Source organism: Centruroides vittatus, unplaced genomic scaffold, assembly GCF_030686945.1.
Source record: "Centruroides vittatus isolate TY-2023 unplaced genomic scaffold, ASM3068694v2 contig_971, whole genome shotgun sequence".
Classification (NCBI taxonomy): Eukaryota; Metazoa; Arthropoda; class Arachnida; order Scorpiones; family Buthidae; genus Centruroides; species Centruroides vittatus.
Window position 1 is genome coordinate 2,157,326 of NW_027122644.1, and position 14,998 is coordinate 2,172,323.

Genomic DNA, 14,998 nt, shown 5'->3' on the forward strand with positions numbered 1-14,998 from the left:
CAAGCTGTACTTTCCTGTAAAGATGACAACTATTGGCAAAGAACATTGGCTTCTGTGATGAAATGATTTTCAATGCGTTATGAAACTTCCTTGTTCTTTTAAGAATTGTTGACTTAATTACGCATTCACGTCCAAATGAGTCGTAAAAACATCCAAACCTTAAACAAAGTCCAAAACGTACAGTAGACCTAAAAATCACATATAGACGGCACTCCCATTCCTTTTCGTTTTGCCATTATGGACTCTGCCGAGAATCCAATATGGAATGGACGTTTTGAATGCACGAAATCGAGTGAAACGTATATTATCCGAATTAATTTCGATAGGATTTCAGTTAAATGAAATACGAGTAGTTCAGGTAACTACTTGTACACATACGAAAAAACTCTAGTTTACGACAAAGAAATGTTTAATTAACGTAATAATGTAACGTAATGTGAATAAACTATTTTAGTCACTTTTTTACGTTTTTTGGCCTGCAGGGACCAAGAGAACCTATTTTAAACGCATTGTAATTCTGCTAGGCTCACAGTTGGGTTGTCGGGTGCTGAGAGATGGGACTCGGGAGAGAAAACCTATGAAAATTTCTTGCTGTTTGCTCGGATTTGACTCTAGGTTACTCAGAGCAGTGGGATGATGCCTTAACAGTCCCAGCTTTCGGCCATCGACATATTTTGGTCAATCCATTCGCAAAAATTGAGCCAATCAACGAGACTAAAACCCGGATCCCTAGGTTTTAGGAATAAATACTTTTTCCACCTCATTCTTTTCCCTTTAAATATTTTGGAAGTTAAACTAAATCAATAATAAAAATATGCAATTGCGTACATTTGTATTCAAAAGCACGGACTTATTAAATACCATTTTAAATATGAAAAATATATAAATACTAGCGGGTGGGCCCGGCGTTGCTCGGGCAAAATTAACGATAGTGAAGATTAAGATTATTACATTATAGTCAACCTTACCCGTTTTCACAGAATGCAAGAATTGGGATCCCCTGTTTCCAGACAGAATTAAAGAATTTTTAGATGGGTCTAAAAATATGTTCGATTTCCCGCAAAAACGAAAAAAACTGCATCTGCGTCTTGCACGTCGCTTTCTCTTAGCAATTCCATTGTTACGTAACACTTTTATTGTTGACAATTCCATTGTTACGTAACACTTTTATTGTTGACAATTCCATTGTTACTTAACACTTTTATTGTTGACAATTCCATTGTTACTTAACACTTCCATTGTTACGTAACACTTCCATTGTTGATGGAACTGTTAAGACTTATTCCTATCCCTCTTCCCCGTGGGGAGGAATTTCGAAAACTCCCTTCTTAATGTGCGTCCTCGTGACGTACCCTAACGGTGTACCAAATTTCAACTTTCAACTCCTAACCGTTTGGGCTCTGCGCTGATTATTATTATTATTATTATCAACTCGTCTTGATTATATATATACTAGCAGGTAGGCCCGACGTTGCTCGGGCAAAAGTAACGATAGCTAACATTAAGATTATTACGTTATAGTCACAAAAGAAAAAAAGTAATTTCATCAACGAACTAAGTATTTCTAAAGATAGGTCGAATTTGAAAATCGAATGTTCTAATATTGTTCGATTTTCACAACGTGTTCTGATTTTATCGTTCGATTTTCACAACGTGTACTGATTTTATCGTTCGATTTTTATCGAATGTTCTAAAGAAGAAAAGTCGAGAAAAATTGAACTAATCTGTTTAAATTTGAACATCGAATGTGTTCTAACATATTACTCTTTTTCTTTTTTCTTTTTTTTTTCCAGAGCCCGTAAATCTTGCACGTCGCTTTCTCTTGTTCTCCATTGTTACTTAACACTTCCATTGCTACTTAACACTATCATTGTTACTTAACACTTTGGTACTTAAATTTGGTACCCTAACTCTGTACCAAGTTACAGCTTTCAACTCCTAACCGTTTTAGCGAAAATTAAGATTATTACGTTACAGTCAACTTTACTCGTTTTCACAGAATGCAAGAATTGGGTCCTTCCTGTTTCCGGACTAATTAGAGAATTTTTAGATGGGTCTAAAAATATGTTCGATTTCCCGCAAAAACGAAAAAAACTGCATCTGCGTCTTTCACGTCGCTTTCTCTTAACAGTTCCATTGTTATGTAACACTTCCATTGTTGACATTTCCATTGTTACTTAACACTTCCATCGTTACTTGACACTCTCATTGTTACTTGACACTTCCATTGTTGATGGAAGTGTTAAGCCTTAATCGTGTCCCTCTCCCCCGTGGGGAGGAATTTCGAAAAATCCCTTCTTAGTGTGCGTTCTCGTGACGTATCCTAACTGTGTACCAAATTTCAACTATCAACTCTTAACCGTTTGGGCTCTGCGCTGATTATTATTATTATTATTATCAATTCGTCTCGATTATATATATAGATATAGATGAATTCGAGAATTAGGTTATTGCACTAATTACTGATCTTAACAATATTCTGTATTTTTGGGAGGGTTAGTTTTCTATAGATAATCGTCGAGAAAGCACCAAATTTATTAAATTTGCAATAGAATTTTAAATTCGTTAACAAGTATTACATTTGTGATTATTTAGTTAAGTAATAATCGTAGATAAGATCAGCGTAGCAACAATGAATATTTGAAAAACAATAAATTTTATTGTATATCTTTTAATAAAATGAAAAGATCCTAAATTGTTCCATTTTTAAGTAAGTTATAAAAGTAAAAAGATTCCAAAAATAAAGAATTTCAAAGAATCTAAATGGCATTCATATTATAAAGAATTGACATTATTCTTTCAGAACAGGTTTTATTCATTTCAAGTCTCATTAGTTTTCATATTAATGCCAAAATGTCCAAAGTAAATTTTATATTAAATTAATTACTTTTAAAACTAATTGAAAAACTGATGATTATCTCTTGTTTCAGTCTTCTGATAATAGAAAGTATCGTGCTTATTCTCCTCCTTCGAATAACGACGACGATACAACAATAGTTATCAAACATTCAGCAGTTTGTATAATTTATTATAGAAATTTTTTCATTATATTTAAATATAAACGCATTAATATAGAAAATTAATGTCATATTAAGCATAAAACATTTGAACTATAAATATATATATCAAAATATAGTAAAAAATAAATATGTACACATATTTAATTTAATTATTTTAAAAATTAACACAGTAAACGCATTAAACATGTTAAATTGAAGATAAAAATGTTAAATTAATGTCATTAATTTCGTGATCTAAACTAGAAACAAATTATAATGTAAATCATATTGCTGATAGGGAAAATGTTTCAACTGTTTCATTATTTTTCTTCCTTTCACAGTCGAAGCCACAAGTTAAATTCGAGCCTATGACTGAATCAGATTACGAAGATAATGCAGTACGAAAATTTAATATATGTTATATGCCTATATTAAATATACAGAATTAAATAATTTTATTTTTATTTAGCCTCATCATACTTCTTCACAATTATCCATAAAAACAACAATTAATATAGACGATTCTCCTGCGGTAAAGTTAATTCTCGATTTAAGTAACATAAAATGTTTCAAATTTTTATATTAATATTGGAAAATTAACAGGGACAATACGATAGAGACGAAAGTGATAATGTAAGTTAATATTTGTTTTATTTTATTAAAAGTATAATAGTATGTATTTAGATATTATTATTATTGAAGGAACAACACGTATACTATCCCAGAGCGCATCGTCCTAAGAAAAAACAATATATTCCCGAGCCAGAACCAGAAAAACCCGATTTTATACGGTATAAAATAGAATTAACAGATTCTGATGACGACGACGACGATGGTGATTATTCTGAAGCTTTTCGAAGAATTTTCGACGAAACATCAGAAGGGAACAGTAATTCCGGATACAGAGATCAAAGATATAACGTTAGACATCAAGTTGCTCTCGGAAGAGATGGAAGAAACACTAAGTCTAATCCTTCCAGACAGCCGACGAAGAAACCTTCTGATCTTAACGTAAAAATATATGACGTCCGCGATAAAAATCGTTAGTTTGTATAGGGACTAGAAAATTACCATTCGTTTCGCTTAAAAATTATAAGTATAAAAATTTACGATTTCGAAATAGAATTTTTGTTTTATTTTATATTTACGAATCGCCTCTACAGTAAAATTGTTTTCGTGTATTAAGAATGTTATTTACAGTTTATTTTTAATAATTTTCAAAGTCAAAATTGGAAACTAATTTTTGCTACTTTTCAGTTTTAAATTTTAAATCGAGATTCTTACGATTTTCATTGTCGATTCAAAACAATCAAAATAAGGACTATCAGGGACACATTTTACTATATTTCCTCCCGATAAAACGTAAACTTAGTGAGTTAGACGATGAATCTGCAAAGCAGAATTCAATTGGTTCAATGGATGAAAAACCACATATAAATTTCATCCTGTAAGATTATCTGGCGAAAATTCCTACAAAAGTGGAAATCACTTGGACGTAAAAATGAAGCAAATCTGTCGATTCACGGTTCACCAACAATAAACTATCCAGCGAAAAGATTGATGAAGCCACGGAAAACATCAGTAGTTTTCATTTACAATCCATACTCGATATATCATTATCAAGCAAGAGCAGGGTTTTTCAAAAATTACTTCTTTGGAAAATTTTTACTATGCCCATCAAGCCTCTGAACTGGTGGTTCCTCTTGAATCCAGAAACTGTATCCTCGTTATCCAGCTACATTATCATCAACTAGAATTGAACGGTTTTTTCTTTTTTTTTTTTGGTTCGTTCAATACAAACTAGAAAACGGAAAACAAAAAGCCACAAGGTGGTGGTGGTGGTGTTTACATAATATAATTGTATAATTATATAAAAATAATGAAGAAATGCGAGTATTTTTCGCTTTTGCCTTTTTTTGCATTGGCCCTTACAAGGTAATATTTTTATACCCATCACGGATCGGCCAGGCTTACAATTGGTAGCGAGGGACGGAGCACGAGAAGATATCCAAGACTTACCATCTATAAAATATTCACGAGGTTCCACTGCTCGGATTCGATTCCAGATCCCCAGAGCGGTAGGCTGATAGACACTTGGACGTATAGACAGAATGGGCGCGTTATAATTATGAAATACAGAAATTATCGTAAGGAGGAGCATTGTCAAATAACGTAGATGCGACTTTAACTTCTCTAAGGTATAACTAATTCTGTTCGATTCACCATTGAACTGTAACAAAGTATGAGTTTATCTTTAACTGTCTCAACTGTCATAATAGTATGAGTAAGAAAGAAATCTTATGCAACAAACTCAGAAAAAATTCACTGTCATCACACTGTAATTAATAGTTCTCCATGTCCTTAAATCAGATAAATCATAGAAAACTGAATAGCACCCGATTACATTCCACTTTTAGTGTTGAAACAATCTAACTACTGTATATATTTTTTCAACGTTGATATAATTTGAAAATGTGATTAATGACAAAATTAGACTGAAATTGGGACATTTCTGTTATTTAGTAACATTCCAGTGAAAGTATGTTCCTGTGAATTTCAATAATTTGCGTACTGATTAAGAAAATTTTTTTAAACTCACGAGTGCTAAAGTCGCGATGCTCGGTATTTTGACATTAACTCCTGCAAATATACAAAATTTGCATTTTATAAATATTACCGGGTACTGAAATTCCTATTTTCAGTACCCAGTAAGTGCGGTTGCATTGCACTTTAATATGCTTGATCTTTACCCACCGTACTTTTGAATTTGAAATTTTTGCTGACTATTCAGGACCCAGTGATCCAATTTTGACCCCTTTTTGTTGGAATCCCCTTGCAAGATCTGCAAGAAAAATTTACTTGGGTATACTAAAGTTCCCTAATTTGCATATAACACGCATTTCAAAACAATAATATAATGTCATTAGGGATAAATCCAAACCATTGGTTCAATGTTGATGAGACTGATCTCAAAAGACGGGTAGAAATCATATTCTTAATTAGTTTATCTTCCATTTTATTAAAAATGAAGGATAATGTAGAATATGAGAATAAAGTGCGATGTTGATAAATGATGTCATTTAGCTCTAAACCCTGTAAATATTCATTTAATTTTAATGCATAACCCGTTAATTCTATGTATAATATACATGAGTATTGTGTATTTAACCTTCAGATTCATAATATTTTAAGAATTTCAATATTACAAAGTACTCAGAACTAATATTTGACATAAGAAACTGATATAAACATTGAATTAATATTCATATATATATTATTGAAATAAATGTAAAATTATTTAAGAAATTATTTTAATCTTCAAATATATAATAATTCTTAAGTTTAACTCTTGATAAACCAGTTTTTTTTGTTTTAATAATTTTTAATTAATTTTATATCTATGTAATATAAATATAATTACAGATTTTATTGTAATTATTATCGATAGTTTAAATTAGATTCTGTTTCACGTAATTTAAATTAAGACAAATATTCGATTTTCCTTTTGGCCCCGTAATGTGCTTCCATCTATTAACATTCGAAGAAACAATCGTTCTAAAATATGTTATAAAATATGCCAAATTCAACTTTTATATTAGAAAATTAAAAATATTTTAAAAGTTATATTAATTATTATTATTATTATTTTTATTTTTAAATCAAGAATAATTTTCGTAATTAACAACATTTAGCATACGTATTTTTCGCAACTTCATACATGGAATATAATATTAATTTCAGAATTTTATGGAAAATTTAATTGAAAAATGAAATAAAATAACTTTTATAGTACTTTTATTAATATTTTTAAAAATATTTAAATTAAATCAGTTTAACTATTGCATTTGGTAGAAGAGGAAAAGCATTTAGTTATTTTCCATGTTTTCTAGGTATCAAAATTATCAAATTTATCTATTTTTTAAAGCTTTTTTATAATTAATTTATCCCATAAATTATAAACTGGAATTTAAAAGAAAAATCTTTGAAATCATGCAGATTGATTGTTTTCTGAAAATGTGATTTATATTTATCGAAATAAATAACTTCTCTATTGTTTTGTATCTATCCTTAACTAATTGACACAAATTAAAAGGACATAAAATAAGAAATTTTGACATAATTTTAATTTTACAGTTTTACTTCGAGAATTTATTTCATTCCACAAAAGTTGCCAAAAGCAATAAGAAGAGAAAATTTGATATTTTCTTTTTATATATATATATATTCTACTTTCTTTTTTCCTCCGGTTTCTTGAAAATTTAATCAAGAAAAAATTCTCAGATATCAAGAATTTAAAAATTATTGATCTAAACCAGTCTATACAAATTATTATATTAATGAACTATTTTTTAAAAAGTTTTTACTAGTATTAACAAAGCCGATTTTTAAGAAAATAATATTTAAATTTATCTTTAATTATTAAAAATTTTACACATTTTTTTTCCTCTCAAATATAGGAAGATGCCTTTAAAAATTATGTAAGAGGCTGTTGCATATAGACCTATATTAAAAAATATAGGTCTATATGCAACCTATATATAGGCCTATATTATATTGTATATAAATATAATATAATATTGAATGGAATCGATAAAAAAAAATTTCATAAATGGGGTCGATATATGCAAAAGGCTGGGAATTCCCTGTGTAGATAAATTATATTGTTTGGATGATGTTACCATCTTTATAGTTTGGTTCCATCTGAACACAGACTTACAGCTATAAGTGTACAGTACGTATCTGTATATATATTACAACTATAAGTATGTGTATAACAGCATATCTTTTGTGAAAATTTAAAAAAATAAAATTAAACAGGCGACAATTTTAAAACATTCATACAAAAATGATAAAGTTTTATAATTTTTGTATGAATATTTCAGATATTTCGTTACACACAAATAAATAAATTTTAGCTACTTTTTACTATTTAAAATAGATTATTTAAGTATTTTATAATTATAATTTTTATGTGACATTTACTTAAATTTTAAAGCAGTTAGTTAACCGTCTTATACCAAACCTCATAATTGCTATCTATTAAAGTTTTGTAAATCCTTTTGCCTTAAATGAATGTTTGATATATAAGTATATCAGTGTAAATAAAATTAAAATTTGTGAAATAATTAATTATCAAGTCAAAACTTTTTCAGAAATTGCAATTAGTAAAAAATTAATTATTTAAATAATAGAAAAAAATAGATACAAATGGATAAAGTATTTTTTCCGAATTACTACAAAAAGAAAAGAAAGAAAGAAATATTCAAATTTTATTCTTTCGATGCAATATTTCAAAACAGTTCTCATCAAAAATGCTTTTAAATTTGAATTCCTTGCATTTTATTTTCGGTTTCTTAAACATAAAAGTGTGAACTAAAATATTATTGAAAAATACATACAGCGTATATACTTTCAACACTTTCTTATAAACGATTGAGGTAAAATATATATATTTTAGTCAATATATTCATAGAAACAAGAGCAAAATAGCAATACGGATGTTCCGAAAGAAATCATAAAATTGATTAAGTGCAGAAGAAAAAGAATAAATAAATAAATGTGCTTTAACTCTTTTCATATTTTAATCGAGTTTGTAAAACGTATGTTTCGCTTCATGATTTATAGTATTAAAATGAAAATATATAAAAATTTAATATATTTTAAGAAACAATTTTATATTTTGACAAGAAAGTTAAAAAATTGACGAAAAATGCATCTATTTGCATTACACTTTTTCTCGTTGAGACCCTGTTTAATCCTTTTTGCAACTAAACTTTCATCAAAATTACATTTACTTAATTTTTAAAAAAAAATTTATAAATAGGAATAAATTGTAAAATTGATCTTCGTTACATTCTTAATTATAGGAATGTCTTTTAGAGTTTATTAAATTTCCGTAATTAGTGGCGGGTTATAGCTTTGTGGGGCCCAGGCATATATGAATTAGGGAGCCTTCACGTACAGTGTTGGCTTCAGACATTTTTCTTCGAGGAGAATGTTTCGGGAGGAAATATTTTCTTATAAAAGGTTGGTTTGGGGTCCCCTAAATGTGAGGGCCCCAGGCAATATCCCATTTTGCCCATAGGATAACGCGCCACTGCTCATAATTATAGATACAACGGTGACTAATTTTATAATATTTTTATTTACGTAAAATTTAATACATTTTTAATTATGCTAATAATAATGCTATATATATATATGTTAAAAATTAGGTTATACATAAGCATTATATATAGTGACTGTATTAATTTAGTAACTGAAAAAATATAATTTGAAACACATTTAATAAAATTAAAATTAGTAAATACTTTAATTATTCTTTAAATAAAAATAAAAAGTTTACTTATTAAAATTATTTATGAAATAAAAATAAATTTCCATTTAAAAAATATCTAAAAATGAATTAAGTATTTCATTCCGACTTTCAATTGCAGTTTATAAAGTTCTACTTACAAGTTAGTTACTTTAATTATGATTAGATTACTGTTGCCTTCATTAGTATTTGCCATTAATCGTAAATATACACGTAAATTATTTATCTAAAAATATTTGTTAATTATAAGAATTTTATATTATTTTATATGCGTATGAATATTTAGTAACTTTCATTTTAGATAATTTTTTTAAAATCTAGTGTAAAAATTACACAAAAAGTATTAAATTATGCACATAAATATATTGTATTGTACATGAATTATGTATATATTGTGTTAGATGTACTATACATGAATTACGTATATTAATTGTAGCAATTTATACAAAAATTTATATATTTGCATACATAAATTTACACATAAAATTCCCCTCATAATTACACAATGAATTTGATTTATCATCACACGATGTATATAATATTTTATATGCTTTCAGAATTTTTATAATACAATAATTTAATTTTATAAATTTCATTTTTTTGTGAACTTAACTCATTATAAAGATATATTTAAAATAATTTTTTGACATGAAATTGAGATATTATCTGAAGGATTTAAGAGTACTTAATCAATTTCCCAAATGCAATATGAATAATTAAAGAGAATACAAAGAGAAAAATAATTTCCATGGTGAGAATAAAGGAAAGATTAGAAATAATTCCTTGTCTTTTCATGAAAAAAAATTCTAGAATTAATATATAATTTATGAAAAACTATTTTATCACATTTTAAATCTAACTAAAATTTAATAATTGATACAGTTAAATAAAATAAATTATCATTTACCATACAATAAACTATCAAGTGATATATTTAAGGAATTAAATTTTATACATTTTAAAGTAATTGTTCGAAATAAATAGTTATTTTATTTCGTGTTTACGAGTTAGTTTTCAGTTTAATAAATTACTAAAATGTTTGGTCAAATTTAAATAATTATTCAGTTAGAATAATTTTAAAAATTGTTTAAACATTTACAGCATCACTCCAAACAAATTCAATCTGTTTAATGGATAAATTGTCAGTAAATTGCAATTTGTTTATATTTAACCACTTTTTTAAAACTGAATATTAAATATCTTTCTATCTAGAAATCGAAAATTGACATCTTTAAGATATTTACTTTCGATTTAAATCAAATTTATCTTGTTTAATCTATTTGTTAGTTTAAAAAATTAAGTGTTTTATTTAGTCTGTCGAGTACTAGCGCTACTTCTATTTACAGAACTTCAGTGATTAATTTTAAAATAAAAAACTCAAGTTTATTATTTTATACATTAAGTTATTTTATATTTAAATTTGTTTAAAATTAGTTATTTATAAAACTGTAGGATATTTAATGTCCGATTTTCGGTTAAGAATTTTACGATAAAAAATGAAAAAATCTTATAATTTTTCCTAACAGATGGCAGAAAATGTCTGCTTGAGTTAAAGCAGGAGAGGACACACCCAAAATTTTTCAACTGAAATTGATCTCTAGAGCGAGTAATCACTGCATTCAACCCTTTTCTCTTGTTTGTATTTATTTTTCCTTAATTACTCCTATCAAATATGTATAATTAAATAATATAATTACCATTGAAAAATGTAGATATTTTTGTTTCAAAATGAAAAATTCTAACTAGTTTAATATATCAGTAAATAATTTATAACTCCTATTCGTCCATTAATATTTATTCTTTAAAAATGTCTTTAATAAATTATAAAATAACCTTAAACTTATGAAACATTTATAACTAAAATCACATTGAATGTAATATGTATATAGTTATTTTTTTATCTTTAATTCATGTTAAAAATTATAATTACTGTATCGGTTATTATTATTATTATTATTTAAATTATGCTGATTTTAATTATTCTTAACTTTAATTACGTTTTAAAAATATATAATTATATCTGATTTTAATGATAAAATAAATGTATCGAGTTAAAAGTTAGAACACATTGAGAAATGCATGATGCATGAAATTACATCATTTTAATCACGATGGTCTTCAGATTTCTCTATCTTAAGTAAGAAAAATTGTTTGAAATGTTATCTAATATATTTTCATCATTACAGAACTTCTGTACAATTTTTTTAAATTCCCGATCAATGTTGTAAAATATCATAGCAATAAAATGTTTTTAATGTAACTAGACATAAACTGGTTTATTAATTATTTTTTATGTTATAAATGGATTTTTATCAAGTTTATCTAATAAATAAATCTTATTTTTCTAATTTAGATTTCTCTATCTTTGTTTAAATAAATGGAAAGATTTCATTTATAAGATAAAATGAAATATCATGTATGGATTTGATCTATAAATATATATATAATAAATATATATATATATATATTTCTTAATATCTTTTAAAGGATTCTTGTCAAAGTTCATAGAAGATAAAATCTATTTTGATTGTTCCAGCTTCAGAAATTCTCTATAACTCTTCATATAAAATATTACAGATAAATTTTCTTATACCTGAATCATTTAATCAAATTATGAAATTTTAAATGAAGAATGTTTGTAGAAAAGTTCTTCTGAATTTAATCCAAACAATGAAAAATGTATTGAATTTTTGTAGCTTATATAATTTAAATTTTTTGGAAAATAAAAGAAATCATTTCAGAGTAATTAAAATTTTTTGTAATTACGCTTAATTGTTTTCAATTAATTAGATTTAATACATTTATTGAAAAATTTAATTATTTTACTCGAACAGTAGCCAACTTCCTCTTGTTAATCCGAAACATTGCAGTGAAGAGACATTATCAGGGATTTAAAAACCAATGAAGAAAAGAATATTAAAATTGACAGAAATAAAATATATATATATATATATATATATATATATATATATATATATAACTTTATTATAAAATAATTTGTGAAAAAATATTTTAAAAAAATGTTAATTATTTAAAACATTAAGAAATAAACAGTTGATTAGTAGGCTTATTTTTACGAAATAAAATGTAAACACATAATTTAAACCATATTGTTTTTAAGCAATTATTCTTGAGATATAATATTCCCATAAGATATAAATTTTAAAATTTAAAAAATACGTTAGATGTACTCAAAAATGTGTATTGTATAATTAAGTTAAATTCAGAATATATTGGCCACTGAGGAATATCCAAGTTCGTTCGATTCGTGCTTACTTCTTACATGTATTATTTCTTGTTAATTTTAAAATGTACTGTATATTTTATTATTCTAAAATATATATATATATATTCTTTTAACATGAAGTTTATATTGGCAATTAAACTTACGAATATGTGATACAATACGAATATTTATGTGATGCATATAAATTCTGTATAGATGTAGTTTGTATATTTTATTTAAACCTGTTTTTTAACTTGGGGTACACGAACCCCTGGAGGATGCAAGATAACTTTTCTGAGGGATAATTTTTTTGTTTATTTGTTTGTTACTTTTTTCATTAAGAAATAAGTCTTTTTTAAAATAATATTTTAATAAAAATGTTATAATTTAAAATTTAAATATATAATTATGTATTTCTTTCTGTTATAAATACCTAACCTAGACCTAAATGTTTTTATATTAATAAATGGGCACAGATCAATTTTCTGGTTAAGCTATATTTAAATGAATGTAAGAATATGAGACGACCCTACCTTAAATAATTAAAAAAACACTTAAATTTTTCTTGGAATTAGAAAACATTTTTATAAAATTTAAAGGCGCGAGCAGCAGAAAAGATAAGAAACACTAATTTAAACCTATTAATACTCAAGCAATAAACTTTTAAGTTAATATATTAAATACTTTTTGGCATTAATTCGATGTTGTTCTTTATTTTAATTTCTATGAAAGGAAATGATTGTCACGCAAATTGGATCCTTTTTTTTAAAAAAAATAAATATCATTTTATGATACAAATCATCATTAATCAAAATTAATAACAATAATTTCAAATTTTTATTTTTTAAAATGTGAATAAAACATTATAGATAACATCATTTTTAAGTTATAATACAATTATTTAAAAAATAAATTCAAATTTATACAAAAGAAAAACAATAAATAGTTCATAAATGAAGTTTTCATGCATTTTTCTCTACTGCTTCTTATCTATTATCATAATTGTGTGGTTTTTCTAAAAAATGAGATTAAAGTATTAGAAATTCTATTTTATCTTCATTAATCGAAAGATAAATAATTTATGATGAAAAATATTCGGAAAAAAATAACTGATTATTTCCTATAGGCTTAGCAATTTTTAATATTGGTTGAATTTTATAGTTTATGGTATAGGTGCAGCTTCAGCTTCGATTATTTTGAAGAGTAAGAATTGATGTGTTGCTTTAGGCACTTCAGTTAGGTTCTTTCAGAACCGCATGTTTCTTGTAAAATATTGCTGTGTGCTTCTTAAAATATATCTACAAATTTCTACCAGCTTGTATATAATTTTCAGGCTAAAAATTTTTTTAAATTAAAAACTATATTATTATTGGAAGAAGAGTGGAGAAGGTTCACTTAAAAATGATACCACAAAAAAAGTGGATAAAATAAGAGAAAAAGAATTATATTTAATAACTCTCTAAAAATTTATTTTAAACTTTAAAATAAAACCACATCTATGTGTTATAAATTAATATTAATATTCAGTACTCTGCACACTAACATAATTTAATTTACATTTTCATACGTTTATGTTAATGTTTGTTATGTTAATTATGTAAATTAACATAATATAATAAGAGATTAATTTTAAATATTATGTCTTAATAATTAAATTAATAAATGTTTTAAATAATATAATTAAACGCAGATAAAATAAAGTTAAAATATTATTGATGATGATAAAACTTTACGAAATGTTTTCATTTCAACATAATTAATGATATGGTAATTATTTGATTACAATGTTTTAAATGATTTTCCAAAATTAAAATTTTTACCACAGAATTCTTTTATCAATAGTTATTGAGTCACAGGCAAGTTATTTTGCTTTTTCAATTTTCAGTTCTACTTTGCTACAGGATTTATAATCTTAGAATCAATATAAAAAGTTACTATATTATTGAGAAAAACTGTTAAAAAAAGAAAATATTTTATATAACAATCTAAAAGTAAACATTATTTATTATAATATACAGTACATGGATAACCATTACAACCGGCGAAAAATATTTTACGATAATTTTCTTCTCTTAACAATTGCATTAATGATATTGAGGAGAAATAATTTTCAGCTTCAACTACTAATTGAATTTTTTTAATATTGAAAGGTGATTCAACTCTTGCTACAGACACAAATAATGTTGTTAGATTATACGAATAGCATATAGATGCGATATTACTTTGTCTGCAAAATGTATACAGCAATTTGTACAATTCGTGGCTTCAAAGAAAAGATTTGCAATTGTATAAAAAAATACATAAATAAAAGTATTAAAAAATGATAATTGATATCGCTTACATTTAACGCACACGAAAATAATTAATATTTTTACGTAAAGTAATTCAAATTTGCAATTTTTTATCGTTATTTCCTTTTTATACGTTATAAATCAAATATTTTATTAAATAGTAAAT

General features: G+C 25.6%; 1 protein-coding gene across 1 annotated transcript; it reads left to right on the forward strand.

Moving 5' to 3' along the window:
- Window positions 1–2,853: 2,853 nt before the first annotated feature.
- On the forward strand, window positions 2,854–10,941 carry LOC136985566 (uncharacterized). Its single transcript, XM_067282877.1, has 7 exons — window positions 2,854–2,862; window positions 2,931–3,014; window positions 3,341–3,397; window positions 3,469–3,531; window positions 3,603–3,632; window positions 3,702–4,010; window positions 10,842–10,941. The coding sequence occupies exons 1-7, from the start codon at window positions 2,854–2,856 to the stop codon at window positions 10,866–10,868; spliced, it is 579 nt and encodes a 192-aa protein (XP_067138978.1). The 3' UTR covers window positions 10,869–10,941.
- The last annotated feature ends 4,057 nt before the right edge of the window (window positions 10,942–14,998 follow it).